The sequence below is a fragment of the Clarias gariepinus genome, chromosome 24 (genome assembly GCF_024256425.1).
Source record: "Clarias gariepinus isolate MV-2021 ecotype Netherlands chromosome 24, CGAR_prim_01v2, whole genome shotgun sequence".
Classification (NCBI taxonomy): domain Eukaryota; kingdom Metazoa; phylum Chordata; class Actinopteri; order Siluriformes; family Clariidae; genus Clarias; species Clarias gariepinus.
In genome coordinates this window covers 6,282,310-6,309,885 of record NC_071123.1, presented here as the reverse complement: position 1 = coordinate 6,309,885, position 27,576 = coordinate 6,282,310, and the positions used below count along the sequence as shown (strand labels likewise).

The 27,576-nt window shown below is 36.5% G+C and overlaps 3 protein-coding genes across 3 annotated transcripts; 1 reads left to right on the top strand and 2 right to left on the bottom strand.

The window, feature by feature from the left end:
* Positions 1-159: 159 nt before the first annotated feature.
* On the bottom strand, positions 160-10,007 carry smyd1a (SET and MYND domain containing 1a). The gene is made up of 10 exons (XM_053485672.1): positions 9,702-10,007; positions 6,694-6,870; positions 5,418-5,631; positions 4,520-4,650; positions 4,151-4,189; positions 3,051-3,246; positions 2,538-2,630; positions 1,672-1,835; positions 1,382-1,550; positions 160-496 (listed from the first exon to the last, which is right to left on the bottom strand). The coding sequence occupies exons 1-10, from the start codon at positions 9,836-9,838 to the stop codon at positions 371-373; spliced, it is 1,446 nt and encodes a 481-aa protein (XP_053341647.1). The 5' UTR covers positions 9,839-10,007; the 3' UTR covers positions 160-370.
* A 2,488-nt stretch (positions 10,008-12,495) lies between these two features.
* On the bottom strand, positions 12,496-16,303 carry spra (sepiapterin reductase a). Its single transcript, XM_053485695.1, has 3 exons — positions 15,920-16,303; positions 14,774-15,064; positions 12,496-13,771 (listed from the first exon to the last, which is right to left on the bottom strand). The coding sequence occupies exons 1-3, from the start codon at positions 16,254-16,256 to the stop codon at positions 13,581-13,583; spliced, it is 819 nt and encodes a 272-aa protein (XP_053341670.1). The 5' UTR covers positions 16,257-16,303; the 3' UTR covers positions 12,496-13,580.
* A 2,983-nt stretch (positions 16,304-19,286) lies between these two features.
* exosc2 (exosome component 2) lies at positions 19,287-27,106 on the top strand. Its single transcript, XM_053485570.1, has 9 exons — positions 19,287-19,471; positions 21,058-21,159; positions 21,273-21,318; positions 22,297-22,386; positions 23,010-23,075; positions 23,194-23,262; positions 23,380-23,556; positions 23,683-23,811; positions 26,216-27,106. The coding sequence occupies exons 1-9, from the start codon at positions 19,332-19,334 to the stop codon at positions 26,294-26,296; spliced, it is 900 nt and encodes a 299-aa protein (XP_053341545.1). The 5' UTR covers positions 19,287-19,331; the 3' UTR covers positions 26,297-27,106.
* The last annotated feature ends 470 nt before the right edge of the window (positions 27,107-27,576 follow it).

The following is a 27,576-nucleotide window of genomic DNA, read 5'->3' as shown; positions in this document are numbered from 1 at the left end:
GTGAATCCAATGTAATCACACTTTATTTGATAGAAGAACCTGGTCCTTGTACAATGGTTTTAACAACAATAATAATAATAATAATAATAATAATAATGTGTTGTGGAATGTTCTGTATATTGTAAAAATGTAAAGAACATGAAACACGTCATTCGAAAGTTACTGGGCAATTTCCATGTCTGGCAACGTTTATTTACACAAACATTTTCCAAATCCAAGAGACATACAGGGAAATTTACCAACCATTAATTTCACAGAATCATCCGTAATTAATAGTTTTGAAGGGTTTTCCAGCTCTGGGTTGGTAATATCCAACCCTGCGCTTATGCTTTTCCTAGATGTGATAAATTAGGTCAGTGCATTTGAAGATCTATTTGCTCTTCAGCAGTTTGGTGTTTGTGTGTTTGCTGCTGAGAACCGCCTCGCGCATGCTGTGGTAGGCAGACTCATTCTCCTTAAACATCTGCAGCTCCATCTCTGTCTGTGTGCGCATATCCTGAGGAAAAACATACAGAACTTTAAACACGTTAAACATGTTAATTTAAAAACCTCAGCAGCAACCTCATTTCCCCTCCTGTCTATTCCAACCACTCAGCATTCAGCATCATCAGTATACTAATAACTGGCCTGATCGTCAAACAAGTCCTTCCGGAAGCCTGGATAACTATTCTTTAAGACTACATAAAAAAAGGAAATTAATTAAGTCTGACTATTTGGATGCAAAGTAGGAAGACATGATGGGTGACTTAAGACTTTTGCACAGGAGTGTGCATGCCTAAAAACAAAAAAAAAAAACTAAACTGTCTATTGTAATGAACCATTGTTTTCATAATCGAGCAATTGTCTTTAAGGTTGCACAATTAAATATCTTGTCCTCAAACAACAACAACAGGGTAAAAAAATCTATAAAAACTTTTTTTGTTTGTTTAAATCTGTAACTTCTATTAATAATTTTACACTATTTTAATTTCTGTAACAAAAAATTGTTACAGCATTATGTGAAACAAATACACTCGTTCTGAAAAGGCAAATGTAGAGTACAAGGAGCGTTCAAGTCTATTCACAAATTCACAAAGTTCCTGGCCAGTGTTTTAGACATGCTGGGATAAGTCTATCAGTGTAGCAGGGGATTATATAGAGAAATAAAAGCAGTTTTACTCTCATAACTGTGTTCTGTTATTTTGCACAAGCTAAAGTCCTGGTTTGACTGGAACGCCCCTCATTCTGTATGTATAATTACAGTATAATTTGCAAATGTTTAATACATCCAAATAGCTTGTAATTCCTCCAGACACATGATATGAGCATATACTGTAAATCTAAAACGTTATAACTATATTTAAAAAAAAAAAAAAAAAGACAAGTAGTGTCAGCCTATTACCTCTAAGTCCTTAGTAATTGGGTGATGGGGTCCATGTGTAACCATGAGGACTGCATAGGCTTTACAGATCAGGCCATGAGCAGCTTCAATCAGCCCTGCATGCCAGTGTGTCACTCCTGCCCTCATCATGGCCATGCCAAGCTGAGCATTGTTTGGATGATAGAGCTTCCTGATGGTTGAATGAATGGATGGATGGCAAACAACAAGTATATATACAGAAAATATATACATTTTTATTTCAGTAAGATATGGTCCATTGTAAGTGCTACTAATAAAACATGCATGCTTACGCATATCCTTCCACCATCCTGCCTGCGTATAGTGCAGCCTCGTGGAAGGACTGCTGGAATGACAGCACCTCGCTGATCACCCTGAACACCTGCAGCAGGTAGAGGTGTGTGTCTGCCAGCACCGGTTCCTGCTTCTCCAAGCACTCACGGCCCAGCTTAACTACCTATACCAGACACAGATAATGCATGACTATTGTACTGAGTGTGTGTGTGTGTGTATGTGTGTGTATTTGACAGCATAAAAAAGGTTCCATATTATACATATTATATGTACATATAGTTACATATTAAAAATGTATAAGTATGCATGTTTTTTAATACTTCCCACATTTTTTTCACATGGCAATTTTCATTTGCCCTTTTATACAACTACTACAAACTGAGCAAGGAGACAGACACTTAAAGTAAAGCACTATATAATCTCTTACACTCGTATTTATAATTAGCAAGTGTCACTGTGAGACATCCGTCCTAACTCCAGAGCCAACAGCTACAGATGGCATACTGTACATCATAGGAATTTTTTTTTCACTGCAGTTGTTTTCCTTTTTTTATTTTTGACATAATCAGACTTTAAATTTGATTTGATTTAGACATGACCAAAAACTACAGATATATTAATGAAATTATGATAGACACCTCCAGTCTCCTGCAAGTAATATAGTAGAAAACATCAAAAATTCATTCATTGATTTTTTTCTCACTTAATCTAACTTGATTACAGTGTGCTTTTTTTTTTTTTTCAACATTTGCACTGTGTTATTTATTTGATCTTTGACCAGGCACCTGTGTAAGAGCAAGTACCTGCTTTGTATGCATATGTTATACAGTATATAAGTATATAAGTTTTTTTTGACATAACTTACCTCATGAAAATGTCCTGCCATGCGAGCTTGTTCAATTTCAGCCAAGGCCTTCACACTAAACTCTGTGACCTCCTTCACGAGCTCGGCTGAAGGCTAAAGATTAAATAAGAGAAACTGAGACAAAATAACATCTCCAACTACATCACAAGGAAAGATTAAATAATAAAATAATACGCTGTCAGCAGGGAGAACATAAACAGAACTTTTTAAAAATGCAGATCATCAAATGCACCTGCTACTGCTTTACTAGTGCATGAATACATGCAATAGTATTTCCTGGAAAAAATAATAAAAAAATAATATATATACAGTATATATATATAAGTCGCTGTGAATGAACTGTTACTATAGACATAGTAGAAAAAGCACTTTAATTAAAACCGCTATTTAAACGTTGGACAGAACTACCTTCTGACCAACCAGAGTCGATAATTCACTATAAGATATTTAAAAGTACCTAAACTGATTTTTACCAACGTGTCAATGTAGACAATGTGCTGGTATCGACCATACCTTTTTGCCGTCGGTTTCTTTTACTGCCATCATAAGGTTGTCCTTGATGTTGTTACTGCATTGTTCACACTTGCAGTCAAAGTAATATTGATTCTTGAGCAGCTTTTGACGATCCTTGGATAAGTTTAAGAAGTCCACATAGCTGACTGTCAGCTCAACACCTTCTGGGATCATTTCTAAGGCACGCAGCTCAATCCTACCATCAGGACAGGAACAGCAACATCATTTAGATCAAGTATTTCACAGAAGGAAATTATTGTCCATTGATGCACTCTGTTGTGTTGAGGTCGCATGCTTTCATGGGGATTTAAGGTTATATGTTGTAGCTTAAAAATATAAATTTTAAATGCAAGCAAGATGCATTTAAAAAACAAGGTTAACAAAATAAAATATCGATTCATGCTTCCAAACCATACAATTCTATTTAACCTATACTTACTGTATAGTACTCTGCAAAAGTATTTAGCCACCCCCAATTTCTTCATATTAAATTATGTTGATTATAATAGAGAAATGGGAACAAATATGTATCCTAAAAATTGGTTGTTAATTTAAAAACCTCAGCAGCAACCTCATTTCCCCTCCTGTCTATTCCAACCACTCAGCATTCAGCATCATCAGTATACTAATAACTGGCCTGATCGTCAAACAAGTCCTTCCGGAAGCCTGGATAACTATTCTTTAAGACTACATAAAAAAAGGAAATTAATTAAGTCTGACTATTTGGATGCAAAGTAGGAAGACATGATGGGTGACTTAAGACTTTTGCACAGGAGTGTGCATGCCTAAAAACAAAAAAAAAAAACTAAACTGTCTATTGTAATGAATGTAATGCAAATTACAAGCAATTAAACCAAATCGAAAGCCCTTATATGCTTTAATTAATATAAACAATCTTTTTACTTTACACTAATCAGTCAGATTAGTACCATTAACAACACTGCAAAGATTATTTTTCATAAGATTCACATACAGAAAAATTTAAACTGTCACAGTCGTAATTAGATAAACCTGGGATTTATAGAGGTGATATGGAAAGGATGGGATGCGTTAAGCTCATCAAGTCAAAGGTTAAAATTCAGTTACTCTCACTAGCCTACCTCCTATGAGAGTGTAAAGCTGTGTCCAAAGCTGTCTGACTGAAAGAGAAGACATGAGGATAGATCACACACGACTACAGAGCAACACCATTTAAATGTGCTTGCTTAGCCAAACCTGGCACTAGATACTCAAATAAACCATACAAAATGTACACATTTTGTTCAATTATAAAACTGGAATTCCTGTGAGGAAAATTCCTGTCCTCTAGATTACGCACACATACTGTACATAAGCATATGCATTCTGTATTAAGAACTTTACCAGCTGTACAAGGCTAGATCAATCAATTGATCTTAACAACTGCTGCTGAAATGTGTTTTATTCTACTTGAATTGTAAAACTTCCAGAAGGGTGTTAGGAATTCTCACCTGCCGTGATTGAGGATGACTGTACAGTTGGGCCAGCAGTCATGATTGACCAGACAAAGGTTGGGAAAGAGGCCCACTCCGACTGCCTGGAGTCCACGCTGGTCACTCAAAGTGAAGGCATTGCAGTTAATCTGAACAGGAAACAAAGGTAAAGCACTACATATGAGGGGGTACAGCCGTGGCCAAAAGTTTTTAAATTGACACAAATAAAAAATTTTTTAAAGTCTGCTGACAAAGTTAAATGTTACTATGGTACACTAAAGTATAATTATAAGCATGTCAAAAGCTTTTTATTGAGAATTACATTAAGTTGATGCAAAGAGTCAATATTTGCAGTGTTGACCCTTCTTTTTTAAGACCTCTGCATATTCACCCTGGCATGCTGTCAATCAACTTCTGGAACACATCCTGACTGACAGCAGCTCATTCCTACATAATCGGTGCTTGGAGGTTTCTTTCCATCTGCCTCTAGAGAATTGATCACAAGTTCTCAATTGGGATTAAGGTCTGGGAAGTTTCCCTATCCATATGGACCCAAAATTGCAATGTTTTGTTCCCTGAGCCACCTAGGTATCACTTTTGCCTTACGGCAACGTGCTTCATCACTTTTGAAAAGGCATTGTTTGTTACCAAACTGTTCTTGGAAGGTTGGGAAGTTGTAGGAGGTTGCTCTTGGAAGATGTTTTTGTACCATTCTTTATTCATGGCTGTGTTCTTAGGCAAAAGTGTGATTGACCCTACTCACAATCTAAAAACACAGATCTAAAAACACTGAAGCAGCAGACTTTCTCAAAACTTTATTGTTTACCACCAGCCTTATGTTTTAAACTTTTTAGTGTGTATCCTATTTTTTTTTTTTTTTTTTGAGTATACATTAGGACAGTAAAGGCATGCCTACCACACCAAAGATATGTGAGACGTAGTCTGCACTATACTGCTTCCTGTTGCCTTGCCAGTAGCGTTGAAAGTTGTCCACATCCACTTTGAGCTTTTTAAGGTCGTCTGAGTTCATAGCAGAGATGTTGTCCACTAAGAGATCTAGGGTTGTCAGCTGTGTGTCGAAGGCTTTTCCTTTGTGCTTCTGCATGCGCCATAGAGCCCGCGCCGCCAGGCTGAAAGGAAAATCCGACACTGAACCTTAAAACATACAGGAATATGTTCAAATTTTTCAAAATGATAAGACACATCCATGCCAATAATATTCGCTATAATTTGATGTGTGGTGTAACAGTTTTAACACAGTACAGTAGTAATGACTTACATAAGCTAAGGTTGTTTAAGCTAAAACCTGACAGGATTTGTGAGTAAATTTTTAAGTCAAATGTATAAATTCTTTTAAGATTACTGCCAATATTAACCAGATACCTAAGATAAGCTCATCCTACAAGATTTCTGAGGGGACATAATTCATAAATGCTCCTAACCTTTGCTGCTAATTCTGGACAGTTAGCTAACATGTTAAATCTGACAGGAGTTCTGAGGAAACATTATTCAGAAATGTTCTTAAGCTTTACTGCTAAGGCTAGAAATCTAGTTAATAATTTCTAAAGATAAGATAAAGTGACAGAAATTCTGAGGGAAACTTTCATTATAAATGTTCATAATGTTTACAGTTGGTAAAAAGTTTCTGATATAATCTAGCTGCAAATGATTTCTGAGAAAAAAGGGTGTATTAATTTAACACTAGCTTCCTCCTGAGGCTAAACATAAGCTAACATAAACTAGCTTGACAAGATCCCATAGAGTTCTAGGACAAATACATAAAAGTTTAGCCAGGATATCTAAAGGAAGTCATATAAAATAAGTTAAATAAACATAAATGATAATAATTTCCATGGTTGATTCTGTAAAGCTAGTTAACATAAGCTAACCTGACAGGATTTCTGTATTTATAGATGCTCAATTAGTGCAAAAATTAGCAATATAGCTAACATATCCAAACCTGAAAGGACTTCTGAGGTTATTATTATTATTATTTATTTATTTATTTATTTATTATTATTATTATTATATATATTGATGGACGATTTAAACCTACTTCTACTTTACACATGTGAATTCCTGTGAATCTGAGATGGTGTTTGTTCTTTAACAGATGCATGGGTGGAAGGAGGGAAGGATGGATAGATGTCGTGTTGGTTTCCCATGCATCTCAGTACAGAAATTTTACTTACCGTACATTTTCATTGGGTGCCTTGCCATGCTGTTTGATGGCGGCACATTCGTGCTTGTGCTCCTCCCAGGCAGCGGTCTGACATGTGCGGTCACAGTAGTGGGCAAATTTGCACTGGGCACAGCGGTGTGGATTAACCTGTCTGCGAAAGCAGCTGTGGCATACGTGCATGAACTGACTGCAGACCAAAGAGAAAGAATAATTAAGCAGATTAACTTTAGTATTGTAGTACGTTATTACTAGAGGTTATGTTGACTTTTTTGGACATTTACTCACTATATTTTATAGCATATTAATACTATATTACTTACTATATTTTAAAACAGATTGATTCCTTTTTCATATTGGTTACTTTTATACACTATATGGTCATAAGTATGTTTATTCCTGACCATTTCACCCATGTGTGCCATTTACAAAGTTGTTCCCCATATTTGCTATTCTATCAAGAGCATCAGTGAGGTCTGGCACTGATGTCAGAACAGGACGTCTAGGATACAATCTGTGTCCCAGTTCTTACCAAAAATGTTTGGTGGAGTTGAGGTCAGGGCTCTGTGCATGACACTCATGTTCTTTCAGTTCAACCTCAGTAGACTAGTTTTTCATGGTCCTCACTTTGTGCATAGGAGGATTGTCATGCTTGACATGTTTGGGGGCTTAATTTCCAGAGAAAACAATTCTTACAATTATAGCAAACAAAGACATTCTAGACAAGTGTGAACATTTACTTTGTGGCAACAGTCTGGTAAAGAACCAAATACGAGTGTGATGGTCAGGTGTGCACATACTTTTGGATATAAGTATATTGGTTTTGCATGGGACAGCTTAATGCATTAGACATACTCAAATATGAGTCAACAACCGATATTAAAATGATACCATGTACAGCGTACACACCAGTATGATTGGCTGTTCGTATTGTTTGCATATATAAACTTAGGAAATTAAGTGGTAACATTAATTATTATTAGTTTTGATATAAAATTGTAGTATATAAATATAATAAAATAAATTTAATATGAACATGAGTATAAATATGAATAAAATATGATTAAAAAACACCATTGGACTTGGACAGAACAATAGGTAGGAGTTAAAGAAATGTTAAATATTCCATTTAAAGGAATAAAGAAATTATTTTTTCTGTTTTTTTTTTGTTGAGCATGCAAAGATGAGTCACAAATTAAAACTCATATTTATCCCCGTATGACCTTCACTGTCTGTCTTTTACTCACTTAGACTTTGTCTGTATACACCTGTCATGCGCCATTAAATAAACCACTGTGACTGTCCTCATGGCTTTCCAAGGTTTTCATGGCAATTAATCCATGGTAACAGACAAAAATATTAAAACGTACCCCTTCCAAGATGTAAATACAAAGACAAATATCCTGTGGACCAACTTGGAAATATTCCCAGATGGCCTGGATGATAAGACCACTTATAAGGACAATATTAAACTCAGGCTTTATCTCAGGGGGCACAATATCAAATAAAAACCCACTAGGGATATTCTGTTTTTATCTTAAAATTATGGCTAAGATTGTAATTGGGTGTGTGCCATTGTCATGATGCTTTATATATACAAAAAGCAATACATTCTCATGCTTTCGTTAATTTAATTTCCATTTCAAAACAGCAATTCCAATAAATATGTATTTTGAAAAATTTCGATATTTTGGTTGTTTTATGTGATGGCAATTAAAAACAAGCCTGCTATGAATGCTTTTTCTTCATCCATCCTTCCTTTTCTGTAAAACTCACCACACAGTGCCCTGCTATCATTCAGTCAAACAATAATGGAAAGCACTATTTCTGTTTATAGAGCCTTTAAGTGGAAAGCCCTGCCTGCTTGCTCCTGACATGCATAATCTGACTACTATGCAAACTCTTCTTTCTTTTTATGGAGGTGAAATGGTGATCTAGTCACATGAGAGTGAAGCTGCTTTCACCCTTTTGCTGTTTAAGAACCTTGTACATTACATGTAAAGCTTAATGCTCAGGGCCGGGCTGTGTTTTGAGATTAGTTTTTGAAATAGATAAAATAAAATAAAAAGATTTTAATAAGAACATTAGTACTAACACTTGGAATCTGAAGCTCAGCACTTATGCAAAAGAAAAACTAAAAGTGCAATATTTTTTCCCCCAAACCTGCCAATTGCTGACTATCTAGATATATTAAAGCAATGAATTAAATGAAAGATTACTCAAGATTATGTCTCTGCAGCTAAATATTCAGAATGCAATGCAAAAGAGTTTTTTGAAAGCAGGCTAGAGTTCACAGCAGAGACCTTCCATAGTACTTCTCTGTCCCAAATTTGTTTTTATTAGTAGCACTGTACCCGTCATACAGTATTATTAACGTATTAGCTTTCCATTACTAATCATCCAATTAACATTCTGTCTTCTCAACTTTTACTTTTATAGCCTTGTCAATTACATTAAAGCAAATGGATCACAATGAAACTCTTCAACATTATCTGTATTAATACTGTACGTTATGTTAACATAAAGGTTTATGGTAGCTAAGATGCATGATACTACTAAAGATAACAAAAGGATATTGTCCTGAATAGAGGCAAACATGTCTACTTTTTAATCATATCATGACTGTAAAATTGCTTACTTACTGGAAAAAAAATAATCTTTTTTTAAATAAAAAGTTTAACCCTAGTTCTTAAAGTTTTTATAATAATCAACTACCTTTAATATTTACACTGTATCTAGAAGTGTTACATGCCTATAATTACCAATAAAGAATTTTGTGTTTCCTTCCAGTGTGTCTAATCTGCATGTCTTTGGACTGTGGGAGGAAACCAAAGTACCTGGTGGAAACCCACCAAGCACGGGGGGAAACATGCAAACTCCAAGCACACAGACCTAAGGCGGGAATCAAATCCCAACAATGGAGGTGCGAGGCCACCTTGCCGCCATATAGTCATGATCTGTTCAAGGTTCAATCTTATGACCAATACTCAATGTTCCACACAACCCAAACACTGGTCCTACCTGTCAAAGACCACAGCAGCGAAACTGGCCTCCGCAAACACCACCTCACCAGTCTTCATCTCCTTGGTGGTCCGGAGGCCGCGGCCTTTCTCTCCGGCCGCAAACACCTCCACGGCATCCATTTTGTATAGGGCCATTTAGCAGAAAGAGAAAGGCGGCTGCTGCTTCTGCCGAGAGAGGAACTGCACACACGGTGTACACTTACATTCTCTGAAACTTACCTAGCCATCCACCACCCAGCACCTCCCCAAAAATAGACTCACCCACCCCTCTTTCAGAGCCAGGCCACATGCACCATGAAGGGGGTGCTGGAGGTATAGTCTTGATGTGTGTGGAGGAAGGTGGATCCACTAAGGAGGTTGTGTTAGTGAGTGTGTGGGAGTGTACGTCCTCCCCTTGTTTGGGAGTGAGGCTCTGGAAGTATTTTTATCCAGCAGCTGTGTCTGCCTGTCACTGGGGAGATGTATGGGATGGTCTGACTGCTGTGAGACCATCAAAATGACCTGCAACTCAACAACCTCCACCTTTTATTACTGTTCAATTATTTATTAAAACTAAAATTACACTTTAGCCACATTATGATGTTTAATGCATGTTTAACATGGCAGCTGGTTGGGTAATTGTGTGAATGAGAAGCAGAATTTTTTTTTAGCTCACATTTTCATAGACATCTGGCACGGCGTGTGTAGAAAGCATAAATAAAATCTTACTTCACCCAACAACCTCATACAGTCTATTGACTTTTCTTGCCCTGTAACCTACAAAAACTATAATAGTGTGATAATAAGCAACTGGAAATACTTGTACTAATAAACAAATAAAAAGTTCTGCATAATTTTATATTTAATCCAGAAGACGCAGCTTCCTGACTGTGCCTCTGCATACCTTTTCAGTAATGTTTTGTGGATCACAAAAGAGTCTGGGATTTATTCAGAGCTCCTGCATGCTGATGAATTTTTGGAAAAAATGTTGCGTCTCCAAACAGGCAATGATGTTTCCGTAATGATTCTGAAACTAAATGTTTATAATGAGAGTGCATGTGTTTTGTTTGATGTGATGCTTTCCAGAGGTTGTAGGCTGTGGAGGATCAGATGGGACAAAAAACAGTGGAACATTTTGGAACACTTGCAGTCAGGATAACGATTCATCCTTTGACTTGAGGTTGAATGATACACAAGTGATAACTGCTGTAATACTGAAGGGAAAATACATACAGTGGGGATAGAAAAAAAATCACATCTTTTAAACGAATCACATTTTTGTTGCTTTGCAGCCTGAAATGAAGACAGGCACCGTTTTTTTTTTTTTTTGTCAGTTTGTGAGTTTATTCAGTGCAACTTTTAACATTCAAGTCAGAAAAAATTAACAGAAAAACAGAATCACTGATTTGGAAAAAGGATCACCCCTCCTAAAAATGACTTGTAAACTCAATGAGGTAAGACATTACCTTCTCAACATCACACAAAGCTATTTGACTTTTAAATGTGATCAGCTGTGTTCATTTTGATTAGCTAAGTGCAATTAAACAGGATGTCGATTCGAAGTGGAGGAAAGAGCCAGAAGAAAACTGGTCGGAGTGACTACCAAGAGGCCAACAGCAACTCTGAAGCAGTTGCAGGAACATATGACAAAGAGTGGTCATTGTGTGGATGTGAGAACAATATCACAAATGTTGCTTACATGGGAGCGTCGCACAAAAAACACCTCTTAAGAAAGGCTATATGAAGTCAAGAATGGGCTTTGCATTAACACAGGTGGTCAGATGAGACTAAAATTGAATTATTTGGCCACAACACCAAACGATATGTCTGCCAGAAATCCAATACAGCTCACCATCCAAAAAAACACCATTCCTACAGTATAGCGTGGAGGTGGTAATATTTTACTATGGGCGTGTTTCTCTGCAGCACAGACTGAAGCACTTGTCAGGATAAAAGGAAAATAGATAGGGCAAATTCTTGAGGAAAATCTGCTGCCAGAAACTTTCCAATGGGATAAAGTTTAACTTCCAACATGACAATGCAACTCAAGCATTTATGCAAAAAAGAGTGGGCAAATATTGCAAAGTCTAGATATGCAAAGCTTTGTGTGCTATTGAGAAGGGTTGTTTTTTTTTACCCAACATGTTGGTATTACATCTTTCACTTGAATATTAAAAGTTGCACGGAATAAATACGAGTGTCTGTTTTCATTCAAAGTTAGATTATTTTTAAGTAATTCTTTTCTATATAATCAATTAATATAAATGAATGAAAAAAGTGTTGAGAATGCAGAATAAAGGGTAATGCAATGCCCATGAGATGGGTTCTCCCCGTGCTTGGTGGGTTTCCTCCAGCTACTCCGGTTTCCTCCCACAGTCCAAAGACATGTATATTAGGCTAATTGGCATTTCCAAATTGCCCATAGTGTGTATATGTGTGTGTGTTCTGTTCAGGGTGTACCATGCCTTGTGCCCTAAGCCTCCTGGGATAGGCTCCAGGTCTCCGTGACCCTGAATACCGAATAAAGCGGTATAGAAGATGAGTGAGTGAGGTGTACCCTAATCAGATTCTCTTTTTATCATCAGGTCATCAGGAGGTAGGTAGAGAAAAGAAGAACATGCAAAACTCCAAGCAATGCAATATTTCCTTAGCGAATCTGCATCTGAAGTGTAATCTCATCCCTAGAATGAGATAAATTTGGTCTGTGAAGTATTTGGCCTACACTGTTGAACAAAAATACTTCCACTAAATTCTAATTACATTTGAAAAAAAGATTTCTTTTTTTTTTTTTTACTAAATTAAGGCACCTTTATTAGATTTAAGGATTTTCCATGTCACAAAATCACGATAATACATATACAAGTTACAGAAGGAAGTTACATTAACTACAGATTACATAAATTATGTCTAAAGAACTACCAGGAATGTCACCATGATTTAAATAATCTTGGTTAAAGATGCACTAATACTATGATTTTAGGTTGATTTCAGGTTTAAACTGTATTAAAATACACTTAATTCATTTGTTTCCATATAATCCCAAAACAGAAGCTTCGTATAAGATTTGGCACCTCCTACTGCTGTGCAGTAGCTGTTTGCTTTGCTAGCTAAGGGCCCCATCACACTCTGAAGAAGATCCTAAAGTTCCCACTGTGTTTAAAAAAAAATCACAGAGGGAACAGGGTCAAAATGGAAAAATGTGAATTAATCAAGTTCATACTACGTCCTAGTCACATCCATTTCAGGTTTTTAATGAGTCTATCATGTTGTCACTAATTTCAAATTAGTTTAAATGCAGCAACCTGCTGCTTGGCTGCCATAAACATGTTAAACACAAAAAATGTCATATGAACTTAATGTTGTCTTCTACACAGTCGCGAAGACCAATTATGGTCAGAGCACAAGCAATTGTCATTTTCGTAATTATGCTAATTTGTTCTATTATTTATGATCCCCAAAATGTGTGTGTGTGTGTGTGTGTGTGTGTGTGTGTGTGTGTGTGTGTGTGTGTGTGTGTGTGTGAAAATGGCTGTAAGTCCTGAATGGTTAACGCTACTTCTTGTTCAAACTGCTTGAATTAAAACTACAGTGTACAGAAGCCAACTGCCAAAAACAACTTATATTTCCAAAATTTACGGACCTGACTGTAAGTAACAGTTTGATAAGAAAAACACGAACTACAAATAGACGTTTCACATTATTAAATCTAACAACAATGGTAAATAGTGTGTGACGTTTGGATTATATAAATGATATAAACATAACGTTGGCCGATGGTGGCATTTTGTAACAAGATGCAAGAGAAAGAAACTATAATTATACCTTTATGCAAGTATCTCCATAATTAAGGAACATTTTGATTTAAAGTGGAACGAATTTCAAAATCTCTTCTATTTGATTACAAATCGTAAAAGTCTAGATGAGCTCCAGATTCATAGTCATCCTTTAACAGGACCTTTATCAGCTTCCCTACAGACTCTTCGCAGGTCAGCAGATTGCCATCAGAGTGCATCGCCAACATAGAGTTTCTAATTTCGTTGTCCGCTGTGTCCGATCGGGCGATGAGCTGCATATCTGTGTCCAAAGGGCCTGAGGAGATAAAGAAATTCATTGACACAGACGTTTTGTACTACTACAGTAGACACAAGTTGAATGAGAGACATCTGATAAGAACATGGAATTCATGAAATGTGTGGGTTTGTATAATAATTTAAACATTGCAGTGTTTAAAAAAAGACCAATATTTAATTACAGTGGCACCTCGGCATCTGAAAGTCAAGTGAGGCAGTTTTACATCATTTTGTGGGTTTTTTTCATTTTGTGCAAGAAGCAACCACAGCAGCCAGAATTAAGTCTGTTTATTTAATATTTTACTTCATTTACATGTTTTTTCATTTTTTATGCAAAAATATGATTATAGTGTTGGAAATTGGTAATTTTTTGGATAGCTGGAACGGATTATCTGCATTTACATTATTTCCTATGAAAGAATGCGTTTCGCAATACGAAATTTCACGTTAAGAGCCCACTTCCAAAACGGACCAAATTTGTATGCCGAGTTACCACTGTACCTGCTTAGAACACACTTTTCACACTAAGATGATTAAAATGTATCCCAACTAGAGAATTCTGCACAATCTCACAGCCTTTACAGCATAACTGTCTTGACTGTCATGATCGGTTATTCCACTTCACATACCTTCACTCTTACATGAGTACTTCATAATTTTTCATAATTGTAATTGTAACTGTAAATGTGCCTCATGCAGTTCAGACATGTTCTGGGGTGAAAGTAATCCGGTAAAGTTACTATTGTCGAACTAGTACGGTTTGCAGATTGATTTTTAGGAATTGGCCACATTAAGACATGAAGCCTCTTAAATGTCAGTAAACATTATGCAAAGGGGTGCATATCTGAAAGGGGTTTATTTATTTGAAAAAGGGAAGCGTTTTCACATACTTTCATACCAGAGAACATAAAACTTGCTTGCCAGTTTTCAGATTTAGTTAAAAAAATGTCTATAAAAGGATCTAAACTTGGCTACACTGTCAAATTGTTAGGATCTCCAACACTGTGCTTTACATGTTTACCTGGAGCATAGCTGAGAACCCTGAGCTCAGACTCCTCCTTGGCCAGGACACGGAACATCATGTCTCGTGCCGCTTTACCCGAACAATAGAGCACCCAAGAAGGAAAAGGCTGCAGAGCGCACAGAGAGCTCACGTTCACCACGCAGCGCCGCAGACCCATGTTAGCTGGAAAGAGCTGCAGGATCCCAGCAGTCAAACACAGCACTGAGCTCACGTTCATCGACAGATACCTGTCCACTTCGTCCATGTCAGTAAAGCTTCGGCTGTAGCGTGAAACATCGCCCAGTGAGCCTTAAAGAAAGGGCAAATTTATTCCCAGGCCAATAAGGATCACAGTGTAGCAAAATGCTCCCATATTTAGGATTTAATTAGCCATGTTATTGGATTAGAAAATGTTTTTTTCAATACTACTAAAAATGTCTTTAGGTAAAATATACGCCAAAATATATATATATATATAAAAAATACAAATATACACACACACACTATACATATTGTGTATAAATATATAAATAATAATGATAATCATAATAATGTTTTGTAATAAAAGTAAAAACATGAAACTTAAAGCTACTTAAAATTATATTTTTACCTTTATTTTAAATTGAAAATCAAACATCTTAATTTCTGAAAGATCTTCAAATGCACAACCTATGACATTTTACATGTCCATTTATTGATCTTTATATCTGAGGACATTGCAAAATATTTTTGATTACTGTTTTATGCTAGATTTTCTACTGAAAAATGGCAGAATATGACATTTTCTTACAAGTCTTTCTCTTTGAAGTCATTTCTATGAATCCAGCAACAACAAAAAGATCTTTAGGTATGAAAATGCATGCATATTTAATCTGACAAAGCATCTTCGGCCTAACTAACTAAAAATGCCAATGCAAAAAATAAAAATAAAAAGCTGGCAAAGACTCACTCACTTTTCATCTTTACTGCTTTATCCGAACTCGGATAAATAAAATAATAAAAGAAAAAAAAATCTAATTACATAGTAATGACTTGCCTTTAAACAGGTTTGTGTTTACTGCTGATATGCTGTACAGTACAGCAGCTATGGGAAGCCCAAAGGGCCATAGATCAGCCTTGAAGACCACAACACATGAATGAGTTTCCTATTTACAGATTACTCACCTGCGTTATTGAATAGTAAGAGGCTGTTTATATCAGATTTTGAGATCTCTCTGGCTTCCATTAAAACTCTTTCCACTCCATCTTTCTGCCCCAGATCTGCGACCACACAGCGGACAACCAGGCCACCTCTATGCGAGGATAATTCTTCCTTTAGCTCCTGCAGCTTATCTCCCGATCTGGCAACCAGAAGGAGCACCGAGCCCGGTTTTAGGAGAGCTGATATTTCTTTAGCGAGACATCTTCCGAACCCTTTAGATGCTCCTGTAATGATGCAAAACGCCTTGCCGAAGTCTTTCGTTTCTGACGAAGCTACGCTTGAAGTACTATCAGCGTCCATGTTTCCTTTTGCAAAAAAATTCAACGCGATGTCACTTGTTGATTATTTTCGAGGAGCGAATAGGACATTTCCGGGAGTTAACCCAATGAGCTTTCCGCTGCTCGCCACGCCCCCCTGGAGCAGCCAATCAGCTATCAAACATTAATTATAATGGAAAAGCAAAAAAAATACAATAAACACTAGTCATGTTAAACCTGAAAATGTAGATTTTATCTCATAATTATGACTTTTTATATAATTTTTATTCTCAAAATTACAGGATAGTTATCTTATAATTGTAACTTGCTGTCTTAAAATTATAAGAGCCTTATCTCATAATTCTGATTTTTTTATCTCGAAAATATAAGATCCTCATCTTATAATTGTGACTTTCTGTCTCAAAATTACTAGATTCTTCTCTCATAATTATGACTTACCATTTAAAATTATGAGATACTTATCCTATAATCGTGACTTGCTATCTAGCTGAGATACCTATCTCACAATTATGACTTTCTTTTTTAAAATTATAAGATTCGTATGAGATTCTTATCTTATAATTGTGACTTGCTATCTCAAAATTATGAAATCCTTATCTTATAATTGTGACTTGCTGTCTCAAAATTATAAGAGCATTATCTCATAATTATAACCTGCTATCTCAAAATTATAAGATCTTTTTTTTTTCATAATTATGACTTGCTATTACAAAATTCTAAGATCCTTATCTTATAGTCTATATGTGACTTGCTATCTCAGAATTAAGAGATACTTATCTCATAATTACTGTATGACTTTCTTTTTCAAAACGACAAGATCCTTATCTTATAATTGTGACTTTCTATCTCATATTTATAAGATCTCTATCTCATAATTATAACCTGCTATCTAAAAAATTATTAGATCCTTTTTTTCATAATTATGACTTGCTATCACTAAATTATAATATCCTTCTCTTAGAATTGTCACTTGCTATCTTATGATTGCTATCTTATGATTTTTCTATCTAAAAATTATAAGATACTCATTTCATAATTATGACTTACATTTTTATGAGATCCTTTCTTATAAGCTTATCAGCTGTTTGACCCCTTTCCCTATGCTGCACAAGATAATGCACAAGACACTTTTTTTGCACCAAACACTTCACACCAGTACTGTGACTCCAGCTATTAGTATAACTTGTGCAATTATTTCTTACCTTAGACAATCATGTTTGCACTTTTTTTTTGCACTCTACTGTTTACACTAAGATCCAGGTCTCACTTCACATACATTACATTGTATATTTTGAGAATATATTGGATATAAATTTATACATTTTAGTGCAATTACTTGTGTTTATTCTTTATTCGTTATATTTTGTTTATAATTTTGTTTCTTCTTATGTTTATTATTGCTGCTGGTCTCTGAGAGCTACCAAACTAATTTTGTTGTATCACTATAATGAGAATAAAGTCTCTTTATCTCTTTAGTTTTTTTATCTTTATCTTTATAATTGTGACTTACTATTTAAAAAATTATGAGATCCTTATCTTATAATTATAACTTTCTATCTCACAGCTATAAGATCATTTAATAATTATGACTTGCTATCTTTGTGAGTCACTATCTCATAATTATAAGAAGTGAATCATGCAATTCTGACTTAATACGAGGTGGTATCTAAAAGTTTCGAGGATAGTTTTGGTGTAGTTTTTCTATTAACTACTACTATACTTTTGTTATAGTTTTCGGTGTGTAATATGGAACAGTCCAGGCAATCCTCACATGTGAAGAAATGTGAAGAGGCAGCTTCTAAATGTAAGAAGATGACCTGAAGTGCCATATAGGCCGCTGATATATATGGGAAAATATGATAAAGAACTTTCTACAGATCCTTGACACGTGAGGGAAAAGGATATACAGACTTCTAGACTGCCCTTGCATTGAAGAGTATGTTATGCAGTGCGCTATAGGGTCCCCCTTAAAAGACTCAATTTGATGGAAGCACACTCTAGGAGTTACTAAGTGCAAAGAGAAGAGTATCCTCTAGAGGATCTGTTAATTTTTTGTCACGGTTCCTCACACAGCCATTCAAAACATTCATAGAGACAAAAAGGCTTCTAGACTTCAAGATCTTTTTGGAACTTTGAAATTATGAAATGAGTACAATATACACATATAAAAGTACTGTAACATTTTTGTTTCAAAATATGCATGACTTGCAGCATTTTAAAAAATTCATTCATTTATCTTCTATATGGCTTATCCTGTGTACAGGGTTGCTTGGGGCCTGGATCCTGTCCCTGGAGACTTAGTAAGTGAGTGTCCTGGGTGTACCCTGCCTAGTGCCCCGAACTCTCCTGTAATAGCCCTCAGCCTTTCTGTGACCCTGAACAGGATAAGTGGTAGGCTATAGATTATGAGTGAGTAAGATATTTATTTTAATTGTATGAGTTCAATTAAAGCAGCAATAACTTTAAATCTAGCAATGTCAACTTGGACATAGTGTGTTACCTTTCCCGAAACACAGATTTCGGGCAATTTGGAGTGCCAATTTGCCTAATCTGTATGTCTTTGGACTGTGGGACGAAACCAGAGTACCCGGAGGAAACCCACCAAGCACGGGGAGAACATGCAAACTCCATGCACACAGAGCTGAGGTGGGGATTCCGACCCTCGACCCTCGAGCCTGGAGGTGCGAGGCCACAGTGCTAACCACTACACCTCTGTCGTTGTTGGTTTTTCATTTGCTCCGGTCAAGGGGACCACACACAACTTGGGACAGGATTTACGCCTGATGCTACCCTCCCATTTTTAGAATTGGGTGAAAATCGGGTCATTGACCGGGAAGGTCATGGGTTCCATCCCCATTACCGTTAAGCTGCCACTGTTGAGCCTTTGAGTGAGGTTTATCTGAGCTGACTCCAGATTCTTAACTAGGATATGTAAAAATAATAATAATAATAATAATTTTTTTTTTCATGTGAAAATAACTATATCGGCATAAACAGGGTTTTATCCCGATGTGGCAACCCGTCCCGCTCTAACAGCACGCAGATGGCGGTATTGGTGCTTGGAAACTCTCTCTCGGCCATTTTAGTGTAAACTCACATGGCTCAGGCAGGCATGGCAGTCGAGATGAGATTACCCGCGAAGAAACGGACGTTTGTGCCGACTTCTCGGTCCGGCTCGGACGGGAAACACCTGGTAGTTCCGGGTGATGTGATCACATCAGACACAGGGTTTATGAGGTAAATATTCAGGAGTGTGATGTTTGACCTGCAGCACTCAGTGAGAGAGAGTTAGCAGGATGCTAACAGTGTCTGATGTTTGCCTTTAACTCTGTGTTTGCTGTTTTTTGTTGTTAAAATTAGTATAATCCTAATACTGTAGCAACTGCTGTATAATTACCTATTATATATATATTTATTTTATTAAATATTTAAATTTTTAGTTCAAGTTTTTTCAGGAAATGCTTTTTTCCCCCTAAACATAACCAAACTTAAGGCTTTCTTCATGGTTTATTTCTGTTTGTTTTATATCAGCCATAACATCATGACCACCTGATTGATATTGAGGAGGTCCCCCAGTGTGTTTTGACTCCTTTCTATCACAACCAGCATTAACCCTTTTCCTCAATTTGATCTACAATTAGAAACACAGGAAGAAACCTTTAGAGGGACCAGATTCAACATTGAACCCTGGGTGATAACAGACAGCAGGGATTGTTTTTGCAGTCAAAAATACTGTCTGTAACACACCTTCTGAGTGTTACGAGGCTGGAAGTTCAATATAACAGGAGATGTGTTGAAGCTAGTATGGAGTTCTTCTTCCTTGTCTTTCGGCTGTTCCCTTTCTGTACCTCAATCTTACCCTGTCCTCTGCATCCAACTCTCTCACACCAGCTAACTTCATGTTTCCTGCTCTCACTACGTCATCTGCAAACGTCATACTCCATGGAGACCCTCGTCTAACCTCATCTGTCATCCTGTCCATTACCAGAGCAAACGAAAAGGGGCTTAGAGCCGATCCTTGATGCAGACCCACCTCCACCTTGAACTCTTCTGTCACACCTACAGCACATCTCACCACCGTTTTACAGCTCTCATACATATCCTGCACCACTCTAACATACTTCTCTGCCACTCCAGACTTCCTCATACAGCACCAGTATGTTGTATGTTTAAGCTAGTATGGAGTTCAGTTTTGTTATTGGAGACTTGAGTACAAAACTATAGGAAATTCCAATCCTGGAATTCTGTCCGCATCAGTTGAGGTCAGAACCGTCTTCATGGTAAAGTGGAACCGTCCCCAGTAACCACATGCATCCTGGACAGACCACATGGGACTCAAGATCTCTAAACAGAAGTGGCGCACCAGGATGAGTCAGATGGGTCCGGAAGGCAGAGGTTGTCTGGATCACTGGGGGCGTCACGATCTCGGACGACTGGATCAGAGCAACCCCAGAACTGCAGTCTCACAACTTGTCAGTGGTGAGAACCGACCAAAAGTGGTGCAAGAAATTGAGAGCAGTGAACCGGCAAAAGGGTCATTGGTGGCCAAGGCCCACTAATGCACGTGGGGAGTGAAGGCTGGTCCATCTACAGAACTCTGATCCAATATAAGAGCTAATGTAGGTTTAATTGCTGTAAAGGTTGCTAATGCTGGTTGTGATAGAAAGGTGTCAGAACACAAGGTCAGAGCTGTTTTGGTGGCACAAGAAGGTGGGGGGGGTGGGGGGGGGCAGGTACTAAATAATTAACATTATGGCCACCTACTTAATATTTAATATTAGTCACTAGTACTAATTCTATCCCTCTTTATTTTTGTTCTTTAGAGGTCATGGAACGTACATGGACGATGAAAAACTCACCGCTTCAGTGGCAGGTGAGGTGGAACGAGTCAACAAACTCATCTGTGTGAGACCCCTAAAGACGAGGTGAGAACTTTATGTAACTGTGATGCCAACTAAGATGCCAACCCCATGAGATAACATCTCAAACTTTAACTTTACATGAATATAGACATTAACGATATTCCTTTTTTACTCAGGTTTAATGGTGAAGTCGGTGACATTGTCGTTGGTCGAATCACTGAGGTTTGTGCATGCTTAAAATATCAAGGTTTTTCTTTATTTTCTTTATTGACATTATTTTTTTATTAATTACAGTAGATGAGATTCAACTTTATTATCACATGTACAGAGCCAATGAAATTCAGTTAGCATTTAACCGGAAGTGCATAAGTGGCCTATTTACAATAAATAACAATGTGGTAAATGAGACTATGTGTCCGTACAGGTGCAAGAGTGATTAATGTATAGAACTAGGTAAGTAGGTAGATAATAAAATAAAAAAGAAAAGATATGGTAATATACAGTATAAAATGGCAAACTTTGTGCCATGGATAAGACATGTCAAAAAGGGAACATGCTTAACACAATATACATCTGTACATATAGGAATGTCTTTACAACATGTTAAACATGTACATAATAACCCAGGATATGTTTGATATTTTCGATTTCACCTTTTATCAGATTTGCACATTCTTGGCATTCTCTCAGTCTCATAAGTTACTGTAGTCACCTGAAATGGTTTTCCAACAATCTTAAAGAAGTTTCCGGAGGTGTTGAGTACTTGTTGGCTGCTTTTCCTTAATTCTCTGGTCATCTGATGCAGCACTCCAACCTTTTTTTTTTTTTTTTTTTTTTTTTGATAAATAGCTTTTCCATTACCTAGAGGTGTGTTTGGGGTCATTGTACAAATGATGGTCCCACTAAGATGCAAAATGCTATGGTAGCCATGCCGGTTACGTGTGCCATCAATTTTGACTAAGTCACCAACAGTGTCGCCATCAAAGCAACCCCACACCATCTACACCATTCCGTATATGCCTTTTTATCTTTGTATTGTATACTGTATGTAGACTATAGAAAAACCAATGAAGGAGAAGGTGTGTCCACACTTTTGACAGGTAGTCTAGAAACATGATTTGTGTTGCCAGTCATGGACCAATAAAGGAGATGTTTATTAATAGGGATGTTTTTTTTTCTTTCACAACTTTTCGACTGTAGGTTCAGCAAAAACGCTGGAAAGTGGAGACAAACTCTCGACTGGACTCTGTATTGCTTCTATCTTCAGTCAATCTTCCTGGAGGAGAGTTGGTAAGGGACAAACAGGATGTGCTGTTATAGGAAAATAATGAGTGACAGAGTAGCGTGTTTGTGTTCTCACACTAGAGATAGGTAAATGCTAAGCGTTAAGAACTTATTATAGGATAATATAGTTTTTAGCATTTATTTGTGTGGAAAGTTCATGAATTAAATTATTTTCTGTTATTCCGTCAGCCTGCTTTTCCTTTCTTAACATTACAGAAGAGAAAAGAATGACAGATTGTTTTGGCATAAATAAAAAAAGCAAACTTCTGACAAAGCACAAGCACTGGAGACTCCTTCCATAAATGCTTAATACACACTGTACCTTCTCTTTGATAATTATATCATATTAATTGTACTAGCAGTTGTTTTTTTTGTTTGTTTATAGAGTCAGTGTGTTTTATTAAATAATATTAGAGCGAGCACATCAGTAAATCAGTATATTAGTACCTTCTGACCAATCGGACTTGATTGTTCAGCAGCAGCAGTCTAAAATCATAATTTATCGCTATATGTTGTTATACAGACTAATGAAATGACTGAATGTTGCCCTCTGGTGGTCATCTAATGTTCATGCAAGCAGTGTATTACTTCTAACTATAACAAGCAATGGTTTAAATTTAATATTTTAGAGGAGGCGATCGGCAGAAGATGAACTTTCCATGAGAGACTACCTTCAAGAAGGGGACCTCATAAGTGTATCCTGACAAAGACCTTGCTCGTCCTACTGTATATAAAATAATTTCTTTAAATGTCTATCGTTAAGCTCTTCATGTTGGTACTGTGTTTCCTGTCATCGTCCTTGACTTGTTTAAGGCAGAGGTACAGTCTGTGTTTTCAGATGGAGCCCTCTCCCTTCACACACGCAGCTTGAAGTACGGCAAGGTACGTTTTAAAAAGATAATTTAGCGCAGCACTACAGTGCGTCACAGATTCATATTTGCCGTAAGAGGTCACTTTCTGCGGCTTTAGTAAGTTTGCATATTTTTATTCTTGTTCCAGCTGGGTCAGGGTGTGTTTGTGCAAGTATCGCCCTCGATTATCAAGAGACAGAAAACGCATTTCCACAATCTGACATGTGGAGCGTCCATCATACTTGGGAACAACGGATATATTTGGATTTACCCCACACCGGGGCAACAAGACGAAGAGGCAGGAGGGTATTTTACAAGTATGGAGGTGAGGAAAACATTAGTGTTTTTTATTATTATTATTATTTTTTTCTAATTGATGTTCCTACTGTATATGCAATTTGATTTGTTACTGAAAACTACCATGATTCCTTTTTGTTTTTGTTTTTTTCAGCCTGTCCCTATTTCTGACCGGGAAGTCATTTCTAGACTAAGGAACTGTTTACTGGCTCTGGCAGCGCACAAAGTAATGCTGTACGACACCAGCATCCTCTACGGCTATGAATCCTCTCTGACACACCAGGTAACTATAGGGCTGAGCAACATGACACTAATTAGTTCAATTAATTAATAATGCAGGTCTTTTCTGATAAAAAAAAAATATATATCTTTCTACACTGTAAAACAATGCTGAAGGCGTCTATAATATACAATAGTCAGTTAATATTGAAATGTGTCTTCAACTTATGCTCTGTAAAGCTTTCATAACGGCTCTAATCTGCGGTGCTGTTTGTTAATCTGTGATTTCTGAGGCTGATAACTCTAAATGAACTCCTCCCACTCTTGTTACCACCCTTGAGCAAGATCAGTATCTGAATTAGGGCTGCAACTAACGATTATTTTAATAATCGCTTAGTCTGTCGATTATTATTTTTTTCCGATTAATCGGATAAACAACAGAAAACTGAGAAAATGGTTCCTTTCCAACCCTTTATTCAAAACAGAACTAAAATCTTTAGAAAGTGCAAACATGTTGCTTCTTAAGGTGTTATAGTAATAAATAAATAAAATAAAAATGGACTAACAAAAAACATAGACATGTATGCTTTACATCTGCCAAATATATACAGTGGAACCTTGGATTACGAGCATAATTCGTTCTGGTGTTATGCGCTAACATGCCCCTCATACCATATTATAATATAAATTCATAGGTTTATTATCATCAAATATGATATTACTATTATAATAAACTCTAGGCATGTGACAGCTGTCAAGACCATTAATACAAATTCTTGTATAATGTTTATTTTGTGGCACATTTATTTTTCAGGGCTTTGTCAAAGAAACATTTATATATAATAAAAATAAATATTGTTTATGATGAAAAATTAGACGAAACTAATTTATTATAAAATAAACAATATAAAAGTATACATGTATATGAAAAAAATAGTATTTATATTTTTCATATACAACATTTATTTTTATATTTCTTAATTTTTTTTATTGTCTCATGCAATTTGTAATTTGTTAACCATTAACCTATGAATTTATGTTCTAATACAATATTTGATAGCGATTATGTTGAGGGGGGCAATCCATGGCAGAGGGGCATTTTAGGGCATAACAATGACGCACACACACACACACACACAGCAGGCTAAGTCTTGAGCAGAGAGAGAAAATAGATTTTTAACGTCTCTAATGAGACTTGTCTATATGCGTGTTTTGCTGAACATGCACGCTGTACACACACGCATACAGACACAAAATACATTTTTTTACACGGATATTGAATATACCAGTAAGAGACGCGCACTAGGACCCAGCATCCTCGGCCATGTATCTTTCCTCTACCTCCGCTTATATATTTTTTATTTTTGCTTTGCCCTGTCTAAGAGGCGCCAAACTCTGCTAGCATTAGTGCACGAGACCGCGTGTGTTCACTCCGCTCTGCGCTCAACTAAAGTTTGATTCGTTGTTGCAGCCCTAATCTGAATGTTCACAGGAGTGGGCTCCAAACCAGGGTCGGCATTTACCTTTACTGTGCTTAAAATCTTCTGTAGCTGAATTTTTGATTTAACTACATTGATCGATTTTAAGCCTTTATCCATAAGAGATTTCATAACAAGTCCTGGTTTGACTTGAACACCCTGTGTATGTTGGGACATTCCCACCTTAGGGTTAAGTACAGACTCGGAGACAGATATCCTGAGCTCTAAACAGATACGGATCGTGTCATCCTGTAGGGGGTATGAATTTAAAACTATATCTGAACCTTAACCTAAATTACAGATAGTCTCCGACTTAGTAACATTCGAGCTACGAATTTTCACAGATGGACTACGGTTCATGGTTCAATCGCGGAAGTAGCTCACGTGTGTTGTACAAAAAAATAGACACTTTCAGTGCACCAGATACCAATATTTACAGTTATATACAATATTTTCAGTATGTAAGTGAAGTTGTCCTGATGGTGAATAATCCTAATACAAAATAAAATCCTCAACAAAACCAAGTTCACAGTCCAATACAGTGGAAAACAGCTCTGAGACAAAATGGCGATTTAAAGGCGCAGAGGCGACACTTACATTTCCATAGGATTCATTTCCTTAGGTGCAGTTATGGTTTTTGGCTACATGATGGCAGTGTGGGGAAAGGGGACAGATTTATTCAAGTGGATTGGTATGCTTTACTTTGTATATTTATGTCGAAGGTGTAAGGCGAAGACTCGTTTTGTCAGACTTAAGAACCAATCAGACTTATGAACATGCTCCCAGAATGGGACTCATTTGTAAGTCGGAGACTACATACTGCATGGTAAACTGCTGGATCCTAATTTACACTGATGCTCATTGGTTTGCATGAGCTGCTCATTAATAAATAACACCATGTAAAGCCACACGGTTGATGGAAGCTTATTTGATCCTGTGGCTACCTTGGTCTGTTTAACACATTCATAAAAACTTATTCTCCTTTTGAAGGTTAAAGACATCCTGAAACCAGAGGTCATGGAGGAAATTGTGATGGAGACACGGCAACGACTTCTTGACCAAGAGGGTTGAAGTCAACCAACAGTCAGTCAGAAACATGAAGATGAGAATATGAGTTCTCACAAAAGAACAAAATTTAAATAAAGACTCAGGGACAACATTGTCACCAGTAACAATCACAAATTCTCACCTGTAAAGAAACATGTATTCTTGCTTTCTTCTTTTTTTTTTTTATCCTTTACTGGTTCAACTCGTTCTATGTAAAATCTCTAAGATTTCTAATATTAACTAATACTGCATCTGTACTGGATCTCACGGACAATAGCTGCAACATATGAGAACAGAACTGAAAAGCTGTTTACTTAAAACTTGTTTCTAATGAAGTTTAAGGGCACATTTTAAATACATGACTAAATGATGTTAGAATTGGCAGTGTTGTACATCGTAGCAAATCTGCTTTTGTAGGATTTTATCTCTAATTTTCCAGAAGTGGAGCAAAACAGGAAGAGTGGGTGATGTGACCAAAAATATATAATCACAATACTCAAAATAGTAATTTCTAATTCAAGTTTGTAATATTTTAAATAAATATTTAGACGATTTAGAATAAAATTTTGGAAGAAGAAAAAAAGTCACAAAAAAAGAGATCACAATACCGTTCATATCTCAGAAAGACCTACTAGATACGAATACAGTAATTTTGCAGTGACTCAGCTACCCTATCAAAAAGGATTATCATTTCTGAAAAGTCAAGTATATAAATTTAAAGCTTTGTCTGCTGATGCATTCGAAGAACTCGTAAGTACGATATAGAAATATTTTTTGTATGTATTATATGTATAAATGTTGATTGATGAAATAAAATGTTTCATTCTTTTCTCAGTACGGTCTTGTCATATTTTTTGTTTGTGGTTCTCCACATTGCGACATGAATACCTCTATAGTAGATAGAGATCAGATTAAATATACTGAAGTAAAAACCAATATTATGAATATATACTGGGGATATTCTATCAGGTAGTAAAGTCATAACCTATTTTAAAAGCAATACTTTTCTAGTATTACAAGAATAATTGATTGTCTTTTTCCTATGGTGTGTGGTGTTTTCAATATACCAGAATGGGTAAAAGGTTATCCTTTTTAATTATAATTTTTTTTGCTTTACTATTAAAAAAAGCAAATACATCATTTTTTTTTGACAGAATCTCCTTGCTTTTCAATACACGTCGTCCATCTGTCAACAAGCTTTCATATTCTCTCATTAAAAAAAGTATTAAACTGAGCTGCGAGCCATGAATGCACCACTGTCTTCAGTTCTTCATCAGAAGTGCATCTTTATCCTCGTGGAACTG

What these genes read in the sequence shown, in the direction of transcription:
- smyd1a (XM_053485672.1), bottom strand. Translation starts at nt 9,838, where the DNA reads ATGGCCCTATACAAAATGGATGCCGTGGAGGTGTTTGCGGCCGGAGAG. An exon ending in TCTCACATATCTTTGGTGTG is followed by an intron (nt 4,651 to 5,417) that starts GTAGGCATGCCT and finishes TTTCCTGTTCAG; the next exon opens with ATTAACTGCAATGCCTTCAC. An exon ending in TGGCAGGACATTTTCATGAG is followed by an intron (nt 1,836 to 2,537) that starts GTAAGTTATGTC and finishes TGTCTGGTATAG; the next exon opens with GTAGTTAAGCTGGGCCGTGA.
- spra (XM_053485695.1), bottom strand. Translation starts at nt 16,256, where the DNA reads ATGGACGCTGATAGTACTTCAAGCGTAGCTTCGTCAGAAACGAAAGAC. An exon ending in CTTACTATTCAATAACGCAG is followed by an intron (nt 15,065 to 15,919) that starts GTGAGTAATCTG and finishes CCTTTCTTTAAG; the next exon opens with GCTCACTGGGCGATGTTTCA. An exon ending in GGTTCTCAGCTATGCTCCAG is followed by an intron (nt 13,772 to 14,773) that starts GTAAACATGTAA and finishes TTATCTCCTCAG; the next exon opens with GCCCTTTGGACACAGATATG.
- exosc2 (XM_053485570.1), top strand. Translation starts at nt 19,332, where the DNA reads ATGGCTCAGGCAGGCATGGCAGTCGAGATGAGATTACCCGCGAAGAAA. An exon ending in TCAGACACAGGGTTTATGAG is followed by an intron (nt 19,472 to 21,057) that starts GTAAATATTCAG and finishes TTTGTTCTTTAG; the next exon opens with AGGTCATGGAACGTACATGG. An exon ending in ATCTTCCTGGAGGAGAGTTG is followed by an intron (nt 22,387 to 23,009) that starts GTAAGGGACAAA and finishes TTAATATTTTAG; the next exon opens with AGGAGGCGATCGGCAGAAGA.